Source organism: Lonchura striata, chromosome 4 (assembly GCF_050655825.1).
Source record: "Lonchura striata isolate lonStrDom1 chromosome 4, ASM5065582v1, whole genome shotgun sequence".
Lineage (NCBI taxonomy): Eukaryota > Metazoa > Chordata > Aves > Passeriformes > Estrildidae > Lonchura > Lonchura striata.
This window is the reverse complement of record NC_140706.1, coordinates 24,064,223-24,080,906: the sequence shown is the minus strand read 5'-3', so window position 1 is coordinate 24,080,906 and position 16,684 is coordinate 24,064,223. Positions and strand designations below refer to the sequence as shown.

The 16,684-nt window shown below is 34.6% G+C and overlaps 1 protein-coding gene across 7 annotated transcripts in view; it reads left to right on the top strand.

Moving 5' to 3' along the window:
* The window catches only part of ATP8A1 (ATPase phospholipid transporting 8A1), a 105,578-nt gene that overhangs the window by 78,854 nt on the left and 10,040 nt on the right, over positions 1-16,684 (top strand). For all 7 annotated transcript variants that reach the window (XM_021553144.4, XM_021553948.4, XM_077782826.2 and 4 more), the window contains 4 exons: positions 1,763-1,819; positions 2,274-2,381; positions 13,726-13,814; positions 14,239-14,331. In XM_021553144.4, the coding sequence (XP_021408819.2) occupies positions 1,763-1,819; positions 2,274-2,381; positions 13,726-13,814; positions 14,239-14,331 (347 nt within the window). The remainder of the gene's footprint in view (positions 1-1,762; positions 1,820-2,273; positions 2,382-13,725; positions 13,815-14,238; positions 14,332-16,684) is intronic.

Sequence of the window (16,684 nt, the reverse complement as noted above, 5' to 3'; positions counted from 1 at the left end):
ATACCTGTAGGAACATTTCAAAGAATCTTTTTTCTTAAAAAAGCTCAGTCTTTATACAGAATACCAGTTTGAGTTCTTGCTTCCTGGGTGGGATTTAGTGCACTATTGAAGCAGAGGAGGGAGCAATAAACCCATATTCTTGAGGGAGTGGCTGTGCATAGTTGGTGATTTTGTTAGGGGTATCAGGTCTGATCCCATCACAGGTCAGTAAAGGCCCTATACTCACACTCTGTATTTCCTTTTATAGGGATTTGCAGTGTTTGTTTTGTGGATACATTTTGTCCATGTAGCAGAAATGTTTGATGTTATCCTGAAGGATGTTTACTTCTCTTATGACTGACCTCAGTAGCGAACAAGTGTACCAAAGGAGTTTGTTTGGGTTATTTTTCCATAAATCTTTTTTTTTTTTCATGCATCCAAATACAGAACCCAAACTGGATAGACCAAGTAAATTAGAATACTCATAATCATCCTCAATTTTCATCTAATTAGTTTTCATACATGTTTTAGATAATGAAATTGTGGTGGTGTGATTTTTTTTCCTTAATAGCACAGTTGCAATAGGAATTTTCAGGATTTCAGAATTGAAAGTATAAGCTTATAGGTGAAAGATTTCTGGCAGTATTTGTATCCTCTGTATCCAGATAGAGTGAAAGATTTGTCATACATATTTAACTAGTTGCTTCAGCTTCTGATTGAAGTACATTTCTTCTGAATTTCTGGGTTACTTGAAGTTCAATACAAATAAACGCACTGACAGTCAGTGCTGCCAACTTGTCCAACAAACTAGAAAACTCTAGTTTTCTAGAAAAAAGCTATTGCTATTAGAGTTGGAGCTTGATCTTTGTGACTCCTTTTTTCACCGTCATGTTCTTCAGATTATATGTAAAGCAAAACTTGTGATACACATTCAGGAGTGAGTTACAAAAATGTAATAACTATTTCTTCGGTAAACAAAAAACTTGCTTGGGTGAATTTCAAAGAAAGGAGATAAACAATTTTCCTGGATCAACTAGTCCTTGCTGTGGGATTATAAACTTTCTCCTGTTGCTCATCTGCAAGCTAAAATGGAGCATGTCCTACAAACGTGATGTTTTCAGAGACTGCTCTATAAAAAGTGTAAAAATAAGAAAAGAGTAAAGATGAGAGGAAATAATGAAAATGACATAACAGACTTACTCAACATGTTATTTGTATGCAGAACATAAGTTTTATATTACCAGTAGTTAACTCGGGCTTTTCAGGGTTTGGTGCCAATGACTTATTTACTAATGAAGTGAACAGAATTTTTGGTTGTTTAGACTAATGTAAACTTGAACAGTTGCAAGCTTTTAGTCCAGCATCTATGTCTTCTAAATCTGTCTTGGTGTAGAAAGTTGTAGTCATCCTGTCTGTAACTAAGGGGTCTTTAGTCTCTACTGAAGAAGACTACTACACTTTCCACAAGCCTTTCTGTGTAACCAAAATACCATCAATAAAGATGTAACACCTTTGTAAGAGCCAGACTTACAGAGTTCTAAGAAGCAAGGATAAGATTTCTAATGCAAAAGAAGAGCTTTCCAAACCAAGGGAGTGGCCATTATTAATGGAAGGTAGTAAGTCTTAATGTTCCATTATTAGCTTATTACTGGGTTGTATCCTTAAATCTTCTAGTGGCAATTTACTTTTTCTTGTCTTCTCCTGAAAGTTTAACCAAACTAATAATTTCTGTATGTTAAGATTACCATATCAAGAATCCTTTCTCTGTCTTTCTCTCCTCAAGTTTGTGGTTCTGACTGTGTGTTTGAAGGCTGGATTAGAGACCTCATATTGGACTTTGGTAAGCAAATGTCTCTACCATATTCTCAAATGTTCTGTGCAATATAATGGATGAATAACTGTATTGTTTTCTTCTTATTTTTTATATTGCACTGTCTAAGAGTTTGTCAACAGCAAACTGTGGTTACTGTGTGGAAGGACAGAATATCCACATTCAAAAAATAATGCTCAATATTGAAAATTACGACAGTTGTAATACTTAAACTAGAAAAATCAAATTGCTCTGGACTTACTATAACTGAATTTAAATTGGCTTTAAATACAGTAGTATTGCTGCTGTTAGTATTGTTTTCCTTTAAGAAATAGCTAACTGAAGTAGTAGAGTTAAATTAATACAAGGCATGTAAATTTAATCCTATATATCAAAGTAGCCTTATAAGTACTAGGTAGCAAAGATCTTATTTTATGTTATAATGCATCTGTGATAATTGTTCTTTTTTGGTTTATTTTAACAGTTCAGCCATATAGCAATCTGGGGAAGCATTGCACTTTGGGTAGTGTTTTTTGGAATCTACTCTTCTTTGTGGCCAGTCATTCCTATGGCACCAGATATGTCAGGAGAGGTAAAAATATATTTTAACTAACATCCAAATGTGTGAAAAAAAATATCGTATCAGTCTGTAGTACAGACCTAATCTTTACTGGATCCTTCTGCTAACTAGAAAAGCATATGTCATTCTGTCTTCTATACCTTCAGTATGGTAGCCAAGTTTATTCAAAACTTTTACTCTTGTGAAAATGGAGCTTAGCTAACAGGCTGTGGATATATGGTCTAATGAGAAAGAATAGACAGGTAAGCTGCTTTTCAGTTCTTAGGTAAGCTTTAATTTTCTAAAGAAAAGTCTTACCAAATGCAGTTCTCAGAATTACAGTGCTTATTTTTCTGGAGCATTTTTTTATAATGAAGTAACCAGTAGTAGCCTGGTTAAGGCTGCTTTTAATCTTGGTTTTTATAAATTTTCCAAGTACTTCCATAAAATGCCTCAAAAAATTTGAGGTGCCATAACATTGCATGAACTGCTTGTCATGAACACTTTCTTTTTTATTAATGTGCTGCTTGGAATGCATTATTGTAATGTATCTTTAACCTTTTGACAGTAATTAGTAATTTCGCATTCTTTTTAATCACATTTTTGTAAACCTGCTCTGAATATTCCAGGTTGGATTGAATCTGTAAAAGATGCTTATTTGCTGTCTTATCTGATTTAATTGGAGCTGCAGTCCCAAATTCTCAATATCATTCAGTTCCAGAAATATCTGAAGTATTCATTTCACAGACACTAATGTCTGCTTCTGGGCATGATCAGTACCTCCAGAGCTGAGAATTTTGATGTGCATTCTCAGTGGGAATCAGAAACTAAGAATACCAGCTTGTGTCAAAAAGATATTCTTCTAATTTTTCTCAAAGCATATCAATTAAATCAAGCCTTACACAAGTGAAAGAGTGAGTCCCTTTAACACCACCACCACTGTGATATAATTCAGCACTTTAAAAATTTATATACGATGTGGGAAATGTAGGTGCATATCTCTCCCTCACTTGAAAGTAATTAAGACTCATAAATCCAAACTCCTATTTAAACAGTTAGAGGGAAAAATAATATACAGGCATTTCTGTAACTACTACATTTTTATGGAAAGCAGTGTTATCTTAAATACATGGATGCCTAAGGAAAATAATTTTAAAATACACCATTTCTAGCTGGTTTTCCTCTGTATCATAATGTCTTACCTATATATATATATATATAGAGATAGATCTTGTACATTACCACATTGCCTCTACCACTCAAAACTAATTCTGTGTATTATTGTAAATTAAAGTAATCAAAGCTATTGTACTTCAGCATTTTTCTTCATATATACTGTGTTTTATACAGGAGACAGAATGTTTTTGGAATTTGGTGTTTTTAGAGATTTTGTAATAACTTTATGACTTTTAAGACTGCAGAACATTCCTTGTGATAAACACATTGGAAACAAAATGGTGTGTTATACCTCGTGTGACATAAGGGTGGATACTACTGAAATAAAAATATTATAGTTAGTACATTTTCAGACCCTGAAGTTTCTGTGAAAACACCAGTTTTTGAGGGACTGTAATTCCTGTGATCTTCTAGAAGTGGTTCTTCTTTAAAGAGATCTAGCTGTGAACAAAATAATACTCTTGTGGTTTGAATTCAACATTGTGCCAAAGTAGTCTGACTTATGAACCTCAAATCATTTATTTGTTGTGATAAAACTTTATCTGTACTTGAAACAGGTAGTCTTATTTTGCTGGGGTGTTCGCTTATGCATGTATGTGTATATAGTAGTTTTGATGTGTGTATGAAGTTGTTCGAAGGGGGGTGTTGTTGACTGAGGTTGGTTTTGTTTTCTTTCTAGGAATATATTTCAATGTCTGTGATGTCAGAATAAAGTCTTCTAAAAGCATCACAGGCCATTGAAGATTGTGTTCAAAACTCTGGTCCAGCTTTTTGCACTGCACTCTGGGTGGCTAAAAGTCCCGTTGATGCATACTACAGCTCAGACTGGAAGCAGGATTTTTGTAAGCTTTCCTGGAAGCCCCTCTACTGACTGAGTGGTCTCTGACAGGGCAGAATTCACTGACTTTCTCTGTAGCAAATCAGGCCTTCCAAAAGTATTGAAACTAAAATATTCATGGATTTATCTGTGCAAAAGATTGTGATGTGGCAGAAACAAATCCATATAAGCAACTCTACTTACATGTGCAAATACTGCTTGCCTGATTTACTCAAATGTGTGAGTCAGACTTGAAAAAGTCATCCAACTATACTTGGCAAAAGTTAGAGTATGTCAAAAGCTGACAGAAATACTGCTGATATGTCTCCTTCTTAGCTTTTTGTCCATTTTAGCTGGTATGATCTGAGAAATTATGCTAAAGGGGACTTTGATTTTTTTTTTTCAAAATTCCCCCTTTTTAATAAACTTCAGATTTATAAGGATATGTAAATAAGGATATATAGTTGTGGGTTACATAACTGTAGTCCTTAGAAAGTTTAAAAGTATTGTCTTTCTTCTTCTTAGAGCTGGTAACAATTCTGTCTTAGTAGGTTTACAGTCTTTTGAGTTGGTATTCTTGACATCATATTCGTCCAACAATTAAGTTCCAGCTAGATTATGTCTTCTACAAACATATTTTCATGTCTTCTTTGCAATAGAAAAGCACTAAATGAAACATTCTAGTAGGGATTCAGTTTTTCTTCATGTTAATGTCATAAAAATAGTAAGAGTCTTCCTGTTTATTCTTGGTGCTGTTCCAAGAAAATAAAATTCTAGTGCTCTTGAAAGGGAGAAAAAAAGCACATGGAGGTGATGGAAAACTCATTCATTGGATGCAGAGGAAGGTTTTAATCTAAATGTTTTGAAACTAATTTTTTGTATCCATTCCTATAAAATATTCGACTCTGATAAATGTGTTTCAGTGAGAACACAGCAAGGTAATGATTTGAGAAAAAATTGAACTGTAACAGAAGAAAAGAAGAAATATGCTGCTAATGCTCTTATGTTGGAGCACTAAAGCTAGTGGCCCCAGGTTAAAGCATAAGAGTTTTTGGTTTGTGTTCTATCCAAGCATCATCCAGTCACTTTTTTCTGACTTTTTACACTAATTGTTTCCATCATTTTGTGTTTTGTTCCAGTTATACAGAAGATAATCAAAGTTGGCTTTTACAAATAGGTTGCTGCATGTTGGTATCACAGAAGGAAATATTGCAGAATGCCATGCTCTAAAAGAAAATACAGTGAAATGAAAAATTAAGGCAGTTAACAGCATTTTTTCTCTGTTGCCTAGGCCACTGGAACCCCTTTCCTTGACATATTCCTAACAGTACAATCAAGTGTACTTCTGCTTTGAGTTTTCCCAGAGCAAAAGCACACAGGGCCCACCTTGATCCAAAATGTCCAGTTCATCTAACATGCTGAGGCAATTCTGGCCCCAAGACCTTTGTTTTCTGGTTTTTCAAGACTGGTAGACCTGCACTAGGTCAACTCACCCACCTGTACAGTGCTATTTCTCACAGTGTGGGAGCTATGTGGCTAGTTGTGTAGTGGTACAGTAGCCCTAAGTCCTGGAAGTAGTGGTAGTTTGTTGCTAAATAGGTAGGACACCAGAAGACTTGCAATTTGACTTTTGATTCACATAAGTAAGGTATCCTGGCACCAAGTGTTTTCCTGATATGAGTAACTGGTAGTTCTTTAGCTGATTATCTGTTAGAGATTGACAGTAGGTGTCTGGGTTTAGTAGTTTTCCATATTAAAATTCTGAAAAATTTTGAAACCGGTTACATATTGCCAACCTTAAAACAGTTTCTATTCCAGTTGTGATTTTTTTTTTTTCCTTAAAGAAGTAAAGTTCCAAGTGAAGAAAGCTTCATTCATTTTCACTAATTGATGATGTTCAGATAAAAACTGTCAGTTCACCATTGTCTTTTGGCAGACACAGGCTAGAAGGAAAAATGGATGAAAACTACAAGAGAAGCAATGGGCTTTATGAAGCTGAAGAAAATGGGAAAATAGGCCATAAAACTGAAGAAGAATATGTGATAAAAAGGGGTGATAACCTAAGTAATTAATTATATAGTATAGTATCTGTAGCTAGTTGAGGTACTGTAGCAAATCAACTTCATGCATCGTTTAGTAGAAACAAGACATAAATATTTCATCATTAATTAAGTGAAACTTACTGCTTACTTTCATATTATTTTTCTTGTACTTTAAAATCACTAATTTAAACATTACTTTCCTTGAGTTTATTCCAAGAATTAAGGACTATATTCTTCTAGTCTTAGACACAGATCCTAAAAAACTAGGAATTCAAGTTCTATCTGCTCAGAACAAAATATTAAAATACCTTTTATGTAGGGAGGATTTTGGTAGTAGTAGCAAAACACTATTTCTGTTAGAAGGAATGGGGATGCACAGCTTATGTGAGAGAAATACTGAAAACATTTCAAAAGTTTTCATTGATTTTGTAACAACTTTGCATCCTCTGTGGCATAGTCTTTATTATATTTCAATTTGCATGGCATCTGCAGGAATGTTTATTCATGCATTTGCTTTCTGTTGGTACTGTCTGGTATGGAAACATGTGAACAAGGAACTTTATGGGTTATTTTCTTAATATTTTCTATTTTACTTAATATTTTCTTACTTTTTACAGTAAAGACTGTACTTTTGGGTGTAGGTTTAACACCATATGTTTTGACCCGTTGCATTTAATTTCAAAAAAAGATGTCACTACAGAATAGAAGAAAATTTTTATTTTGGACTTGAAAAAATCAACTGCCTGGGTCTGTCTTTCTACTACATTGATATAAATTAGGTTGATACTTCTATGTATAATATTAACAAATAGATAATTGAAATATACTTCCAAAATATTTTAAACAACTTACAGTATTTTCTGTTTAGGCCAGATGAAGTTTGCATACGTTTTTTAAAAGTAAATGCCAAGTCTGTACATATTTAATAAGGTATTTGCTTTGTAGGTGTATTTTCTTTTTTCATTGAAACTCTTCGATACACAAGAAAACTGTTCCGTCATACTGAACAAAATGGATTTTTAATCTTCAGGAAATTGCCAGCGGTTTCCTATTTTCAGTGTTTTGTCATATTTAGAAGAGAGTTTTATCCCAGAACACCTGTTTTTCTCCCACAAAGTACTCACAGTTAGGAAAATTATACTTGTTTGTTGACTAATGAAATTTCTGGAACTCAAATCACCTAATAAGAGCAGCCTCCATTCATGTGTCAGTAGGCTGTAAAGCTGCAAGAACCTTCCATTAGTGCTTCTATCCCTGCAGTTAATAGGTCTACTTTTCCTTTAAGTCCTCTTAAAAAAATCAGATTGATTTTTAAATTATAAAAATAGATACATTTCTAAACAAATATGGTTATCTCTTTCTTGAAAAGAGCTGGTTATGGTCTGAGTTGCAGACCTGTAATTGAGGAGGGGTGAAAAACAAATCAATGTGTTGTATATTTCACACTAGTAAAGCTCTTTGTTACTGTTTTGTGCTCTGAATTGTTAGGCCTCTTTTTTTACACCTATATGATTAATAAGATAGCTTAGAATAATAATACTTCACTTGAATAAGAAGTATGACATTGATACTAAAGCAAAAGTTCAGTATCCATAGAACTTTTTAATTTATTGCTGTACTGTAGACAATGCACTGTAAAGTTCTCCAGAGCACCATCTGTTTCTGCTCTGTCTGACCCAGGGGATTTATAAAACTACTGGCGGAAATTGGAGTTAAGGTACAAGCATGTATTTTACAGAATTTAAGATCATTTGATTGAGGTTTGCAGAAGTCTTGTGAAAAAAAGTAATATTTCTTTGGGAAGATTTAGCTGCAGTGTGTAGAAAAGGTGTATTAGAATATACTATATTGACAGCATTGGTTTCTTAAATATTGTTTCTCTCTGTATTATGCCAAGTATCCAGCTTATATGAAATCGTGTTTATTAAAATATTAGATATGCATCCTTTAATGCCTGTACTACACTGGGGTTTTTTACACAAAAACACCAAATAACTTTTTTGAAAATATCGTTTTGCAGATACTTCAATCTCTAATGAACAGGTCTTTAGTAAGATGTTTGTCTAAAGTTTGATCCAAAAGTGGGAATTGGTTTCAGTCTAATGTAGAGCAAAGCCTACAAAGCAAAGTATTTAGGATAGGATAGAATACAATCATAGAACAGTTGAACAGGTCTCGGGAGGTCATCTGATATAATGCTTCTTATGCAACACCAAGTTGCCCCAGACTGTGTTGCTCCAGACAGCTTTTGATAGAGAGACTACAACATTTCTGAACAACCTGTGTCCCTGTTCAGTCACCCTCACAGTTAGAAAGGTTCTCTTGATGTTCAGATTCAAGTTTTATTTCGCGCTCCTTGCCTGTTGTGCCGTGACAGGGCTTCACTTGAAATAGCCTGGCTCTGTCTTTGCACCCTCCACTCAGAGTGAGAGATCCCCCTGAGCCTTCTCTTAGGCTATAGTCCCAACTATCTCAGCTTTCTCTCCTGTTTGAGAGATGTTTCAGGACATTGGACTAATTTCAGTATGTCTGTGTTTCTTGTACAGGGGAGCCCAGAACTGGAGACTTCCCTAGGTGTAACCTCATCCATGCTGAGTAGAGGAGACCTGCCTTCCCCTCTGCTGGCAATACTCTGTCTAACGAAGCCAAAAGATACCATTCACTTTGTCACAAGGGCCCATTGCTGGCTCATTTTCAGCTTAGTGTCCATTGGGACCCAGTCCTTTTCTGCCAAGCTGCTTTCCAGTTGGGTGGCCCCCAGGATATACTGCTGCCTGGAGATGTTCTTTCCCATGTGCAGGATTTTGCATTCCTCCTTGTTCAACTGTATGAGGTTCCTGTCAGCCCATTTCTTCAGCCCTTTGAGGTGTCTCTGATGGCAACACAATGCTCCTACAGCATTTGCCACTCTTCTCCCCATTTTGTGTCATAGCAAACTTCCTGAGGGCACACTTTGCCTCTCATCCAGATCTTTAATGAAGATGTTAAATGAAACTGGACCCAGTATTGACCCCTGGGGTATACTTTCAGTTACTGGCCTCCAGCCAGCCTGATACTGATCACCAGCTGCCATTCAGCCCATGTTCAGTGTATCTCACAGTCCTTCATCCAGCCCATACATCAACAGCTTCTCTGTGAGGGTCTTAGAGCTTTTGCACCCTGTTGTGTTGTCACTCCAGCTGTAAAAGGTGTTATTAATGGATACTTGTCTCTTGCACTTTTAAAAAACAGCTGAATATTTTTAATAACCTTTGCAGAATATAGCATAATAAATAAAATTAAATGGTTGTATATTTAAGAAAAAATACAATGGTACTTTTCCTCAGCAGGGAGAGTTATAAATAATGCCCCTAAAATCTGTTAAGAAATTATTTATCTAAATTCCTCCAAACAAGAGAATTACTGTGCCATGCTTTTAAGGGAACCTGGTAGATAACTGAGTTGGCAATCTCTATTTCAAAAAATTGCTTTGAGCTCTATATGGCAAGCAAATACCAAAGTCTATCGACTCTAACTTCATTACCACAAAACTTGTGGAATATGGTCATTCTTCAGTGGCTAATATCTAGAGTAGCTCTGCTCTATTTTTGCTTTTTTTTTTCTATTTTTTTCCTGTTGCACTGCTTTATTACCAGTCTGGATTAAAAAATATCCAAACTCTGTGTCTTTTTTCTTTTTTTTTTTTATACAAATAACTGGTGTGCTAAATTTTCAAGAACATTGAAATTATTCAACAATAAAAGTTAGGCTTTTCCTTCATAGTCCAAAATATTTCTCAAGCCCATCCTCTTGTAGGCATTATCCTACAGCTTTAGCACATTTTCATCCCCCTTTGAAGTTTTCCCAGTTTGTCTTTTAAGACCTGTGAGTCTTTACAAAACAAAAACCAGTAATCTGTATGTCTTCCTTTCTATACCTATGTGGATCTCTTGTTTAGAGAAAAAAGTTTTGACTCCTCAAACCTTCACATTTAATTGTACTTTGTCTAGTAGCAGACATTTATTTGTGAGCCAGAATCTATTATTCCCAGATATACTTTATAAAGATCCTTCTCCAAATTCAGTAGTTACATTCTCAATCTCTCAAACAGGAACAGCAGAGGTGATCTTTGAACTGCCCAATTTATCTTTTTTGCTTCCAGTGGTCTGTCTTGGTTAATATACTTAATAACCCAAGATCCCAATAGAGAGGAACTTAATTCGTTGAAATTCTGAGGAACACAGTTCTTAATTAAAAGGAGCTAAAAGGTGTTTTTTAAACTCTACATAGCAAAGACTAGAGGCAATACAAGAACTTATTTGTAGGAACTTCATTGCACTGGAAGTTAATGCAGATCTGGTTTAGAACTACAACAGTAAGTACTTTGGCATATATGAAGGCAAATACATGCACATACTAATGAAGTTTGTTCTGTAGGTTGAAAAGAGAAACTTTTGCTGGTTTGATGCTGTTGAGGTATTTTATAGCTTCATAGTTTATAGGAAGGAGATGTGTACTTGAAATAGATAAACTGAAAAGGGCAAGCTTTTCTGCAGCAAGAATTTTACCACTGTTTTCATTTTTCTCTTCTTATTTTTAAAGGCTTTTTAAAATCTGAGCCAGCTGTTTTGGCAGATCATTTCATAATGAGGAAAAAGGAAATATTCTCTGTTCATTCTGACATGTAATTTCCTAACACTACATCTTCAGCAGTGCTTTAAAAATGTTTTGCAGCCAGGATTTCTTATCTGCTACTAAATCATGAAAGGGAGTATTTCTCAGCAATTTTTTATTTTTTGAAAAATGAGAAACTATATAAAAATCTAAACTTAAAAAAAACAGATAATTTATTTTAGAAAGTCTTAATATTGAGCATGAACTACACATACAACAAATTATTTATCTTTCCTGCAGAATTTGTAAGTCCTAAAATAAACTGGGCTTCCCAGCTCTCATTTTGGATTACTTCTAAATTCCCCTGGGAGCCACTTTTGTGGCAGATTCCATTTGGTTTCACAAGGCCTAAAGGGGGACGACTTGGCATAGACCACAAATCTCTCACATTAGGAACAATTTGTAAACCACAAACAGAGGCAGCCAGAGTCCGTCCCCAGAACAGGCTGCTCCTGTTAGTGCCATTGTCTGAAAGGGATTGGTTTGCCATTTCCCAGATGACCTGCCTATGTGTAGAGAGATGTGAAAAGTTAGAGACAAAAATGTTTTCTACAGAGTGAGGGGGGAGCTTTCTTGTACAGAAAGGAAGGAAATACCTCTGTGGGATTTTATTTTTTCCCCTCTTCATCCAAAAAATACAAAGAGGGCCTCTGTCTTTAATGCGAATGTCGGCTTTAAATCTTTTAGGTTTGGATTAACTCTGTAAAAGAAAAAAAATCTGACAGGCTTTCAAATATGACGCAGAAAAACTTTTTTTTTTTTACCTCAATTCATGTTGTTCATTTGTAAAGCCAAAGGCTGGCTGGAGTGAATAGTAGGCACCAGTTGTTCCTTCATTCATAGTTAGCATTACAATGGTCAGAATTAACATCCTAAGACCTACATTATCACTTTTGCTGTTTCACCAGCAAACATTTCATACTGGGTGGCTAACACAAGGACAGCTCTTTGCTATGTTCTTGTAAATATAAAAATGTTGTTAATAATAGGAAGTATTAATTGTAATTAGTTCAAATTGTATTTTTTTGCTTTTTCCTTGCTTTTAAGGGAACGAAGGGAATAATAATTGCTACTTAATTATAAAATGACTTGCAAAATGCATTTATGATAGACATTTCCTATTAGCTCCTGTTTTAGAAAATGAGTATTTCATCAAATATGTCAAAAGTCAGGTTTTGCTTATAAAGTGACTGCTAATACATTTTTTCCTCTAATATATTTCACCCTGATACAAAATTTTCTCTTTTTTTCCCTTTAGAAAATATGAATTGTTTTAATTTGAACCTGCCACTGCTCAGTGTTTACACCTTTGCTAGCAGCTGTTGAGAGAAGTAGTTAGTAGGATCTCAGGGCAATATCTATGTCCTTTTAAGATAGCCATGGGAAGGTTACCACATTTTTAAAGTACATTCTAATGCTTTCTAAAGAATCAATGTCATTAGGAATTTGGATACAAAAACAAGGTAAATTGAACTTTTTGCTTATCTGAGAATCAGGGTTTTTTCCGAAAATAATTCACTTCTATTTTCATATATCTACGTATTGAGTATAATTCTTAAATGTTCATGTATGTATGTTGAGAAATTAGATTTCAGGTACTGCAAGCCACCTACTATTTGTCTGCTAATTAAAACTAGTACAAATTTTTATTTATTTTACATATCAAGGATTAATCTGTGAAAGAAATTAGTCTCCAAGTAATGAAATAAAGGATTTGAAAGTGTACTATTGTGTAGTGATATTACTTTCAGCCTCTCTACAATCAAATTGCATTATAAAATACTTCTAATACTGACTGCAATTCAAACCTGTAGTAACATGCTTCAGTAAGTATTTATCATACTCTTTGCATCCATAATATTATCCATGTAGACATTTGAGCATGAATTACAAGGGTAAAGACATTTTTCCTTTGATGTCCATATGTTGTGATGTTTGTTTTGGCCATTCAATATGTTTTCGTTTTTAGTATTTCTACAGACCAAGTTATGAACAGCAGAAATTCCTATGTATTACATATAGTGGTGTATAGGAAAAAAACAAATACACAGATAAAAAAAATTATGTGGTTTTCAAACATTTCACCATGTATTAATGTGTTAGGTCTTCATTTAACAATATGTTGCATAAATGGTTGTTTCCTTATTTCTTGTTTTTAAGCAATCTGTTTAGCAGGAGTCTGAGGCAGTGTGGGAACTGTGGTACAGTGTGGGAGAAAACTTTGCTCCAAGTTACATTGCAGGATAATTGTAACAGTGTCCAGTATTCAAATGAGGGGTCTGAAAATGTTATATCCTCTTAGAGTAGATGGCAAATTGGAAAACTCCGGTCATAATGTATTGAGAAAGTTGGAAAAGGGTGGATTTTTGATAAATCTGATTTCAATAGAAATGCCTGTAATCAACACAGTGGCATAGAGCAGCATTGTGGAGGGGTGATTCCCCCATACTAAGAGCCAAGCCGTGTATCTTTCTACCAGCTTCTTAGCATGAAATAGTGCTTACTATTTACTGGATTTATGTTGCATCTCAGGGGATTTTAGAAAGGAATTCAAGTTCCATTTCACATTAGTCAGACTAGAATGATTAATTTAAATTTGCTTTTGATAGCCTCAACAAACTACTTGATATTTATACGATTTTTTGCTCGTTCTTGTCATGACATTGCATTTTATGCATTTTCTCTTCAGGCAGCTATGATGTTCAGCTCTGGAGTGTTTTGGATGGGACTTCTGTGTATTCCTATGACAGCTTTACTTCTTGATATAGTATGCAAAGTGTGAGTACAGAAATGTCGGTGTTTACAGAAGAAAGTACTGACTTTTAATTGTGTGTTATAATTACTAATATAATAAAAACAATTTAAGATCAATTCTGGGGTTTATATAAGATAAATTATGGTGATTATATGAAGTTATTCTTTACCGTCTTTGTTTTGGAAAAATTATTACAGGAGTTATTGCTATTTTAAATGTTTCAATAATCGTAGTGTTTTATTAATAAATAATTTTTGTTTCTAATTTGCAAGAACAGATTATAAAATAAGTTATTTAGATTTGTTTTTTGATATTTCTCCTTGTAAATCTTTGTTTTAAGTCTGAGGAAATGGATTTATAAATTGAATATTTATATAAGCATTAAAACTATCTGTTGTTCTACTTTCAAGAAGAGTAAGTCTGGCAGTATTTTGCATGTACTTACAGGGTAAAGAGAGCTACTTACAAGACACTAGTAGATGAAGTTCAGGAGTTGGAAGCAAAGTCTGAGGATCCTGGGGCAGTTGTGCATGGCAAGAGGTACAGTAAAAATCTGTAGAACATTGTCTTAAAAAATAAAGCTAAAGATTTTTAGCTTTATACATGTATCAAAGAGAAAAGGTTATTTTTCGAAAGCCATACGAATGAAAAGCATCTGTGAAGGACCTTCAGGTCTACTGAGCCTATGTGTTTTTTCATAGGCTTATATGGAGGTTTTTATCAAAAGCTTTAACTGATGTGTTTGTAATTGACTGATTTCTGGTTCTTATGTATGGAACAAGCTTGAGGTGCAGTTCTAATTCTGTGACTTTTGCATGTGTTAACAATTAATTCACAAACAAAATAAGAAGAAAATGGGTTAGAACAAAATTAATTTAAATCTGCATCATTTTCTAGTATAGCCATAAACAGGGCCTAAGGACAGAAAACAAAAATTACAAAAATTACATAAATGTGTCTAGTATTTTCTGAAATTGAATATAACAAGCTGGTTTTGTATTTAATTCCAATCCAGGGCAAACTAATTTGATTAACCTATATGAAGGAAGTAAAATTTTTAAGACTCCACAAGAATTCCCTTGTTATGTCCTCCTTCATGGACCAGGCAGATAATTTTAAAAGGGAGAAGGTAAAACTGAACAATTGGACATTTTCTACATGTAAACTCAGCATAAAGGTGTGCACTCACTAAAATATTTCTGACTTTTTAACCCCAAGCTGAACTTGTAGCAAGCACTCGCTGAATGTATGAAATGCAAAATCCCCTTCTCCCCCACTTCCAATTCATTAGTGCCATTTGGCTGTACTAGAGCTTTCTTTTCTTGTCTTGATTTTCATGAGTTTTGTGAAGTCTAAAAAAAAGCCAAAACTGCTGATACTTGATTTTCCTGTTCTTTCTTTTCTTTGGACTGCTGTTATTTAGTATCTTCATGGCAAAAAGCATAGCCAAGAAGACTTTTTTCCTACCAAGCTATGCACAGAAAGAGACCAGAAAAAACACAGCCACTTCTTTTACTAGAGGTTCAATTTTCAGAAAGTACCTTTGGTTCATAAAGATATTTTAGCAGTCTTATTGTATTCCTCTTCCAGCTCAATGAGAATCTGTTTACTAGGATTTACCAGGTTGAGATCATGTTACATCAGATACCAAGGTGATAAACACCATTTTTAATGGGACAATATCCAGATTGTGTGAGAACTTTCACAAGAGTCTTTTGTCTCTAGTTGGGTTTCTTTCCTAGTAACGAGAAACCAGGGCTCCAGGAGGCATGGAAGCTCATCCTGCCACCCATGGAACTCCTAGTCTAGTGTGGTGGGTTACAGAAGAGGACATAACCTGCATGCAGTCTCCTATCAGGCTCTCTATGCTGTCTTTGTAGCAGCAGTTTCACACTGGTAGAATCCCCTAGTTGGTGGCAATTCCTACTTCAAGCTCACTTTTCATTCATCACTGCAAGACCTAACCATTGATTGCAAGAGTAAGTTCTCTTGCTTTTAAATGTTATGTAAATTGATTGTTACAGATGCTTTTCTTTAGTGGCAGTGGTCATTGAAGCAGATTTAGAGCAATTAACTTCTTCCAAATTAACCGATTCATCTATCAGTGTGCTGAGCTTTGGAGCAATGTTTGCTCTGTGCTCTTTTGCAAAGAGCAAAAGTTGTAGAAGAATGAGTTGCAGAAAAGAAAGCAGACATTAGCACTAGACGGTGCTAAAAGGGGAACGTCTTGTGGGTATAGAAAAAAGTAAGGTAACGTACCTTTGTAGTGTTTCATACTTGCATTCCCAAGACTTCCCTTGTATTGCCAATTCAGCTACTTTAACTTCAGTTACTAGGCAGGATGCTTTTTCCTCATTCTACACCAAGCATGTCTTCCAAATACCTTCTTATATAGGTAAAATGAGCTTGGTGTTTTCACCACCGCTTTTGTAATTACCTTTTTATCCCACAGTTAAATAGTTATAAGGGCTCCATGACAGCTGTTTAGTAACCTGCCAGAATATCTTTCTTAGATCTAATTCTTCTCCACAATTACTTTTAGACCAGTATTTCTGAAGGATACAAGCATCCATCTTATATGCAAATCACTGGATGTTACACAACTCAATATCTCTCAAGATTTTATTCCCTCACTTATTTTTTTAATGTATTAAAATTGAGGTGATATAGCCAAAATTTAACCTTTTATGGAGAAAGTATTAATTGTTAAAGAAATGGTCTGATGAACTGACTTACTTGCATCTAGAAAAATTTGATTCCAATTTGTAAACATTGCATAAGCCCAGATTAACTAGTTACCAGTACAGAGTAAGTAGTTAAATGGGTGAGGAATGTCCTCTACATCTGTTTAAGATATGTACATGAGACTTTCTTATTCTAGTGTGTATATCTG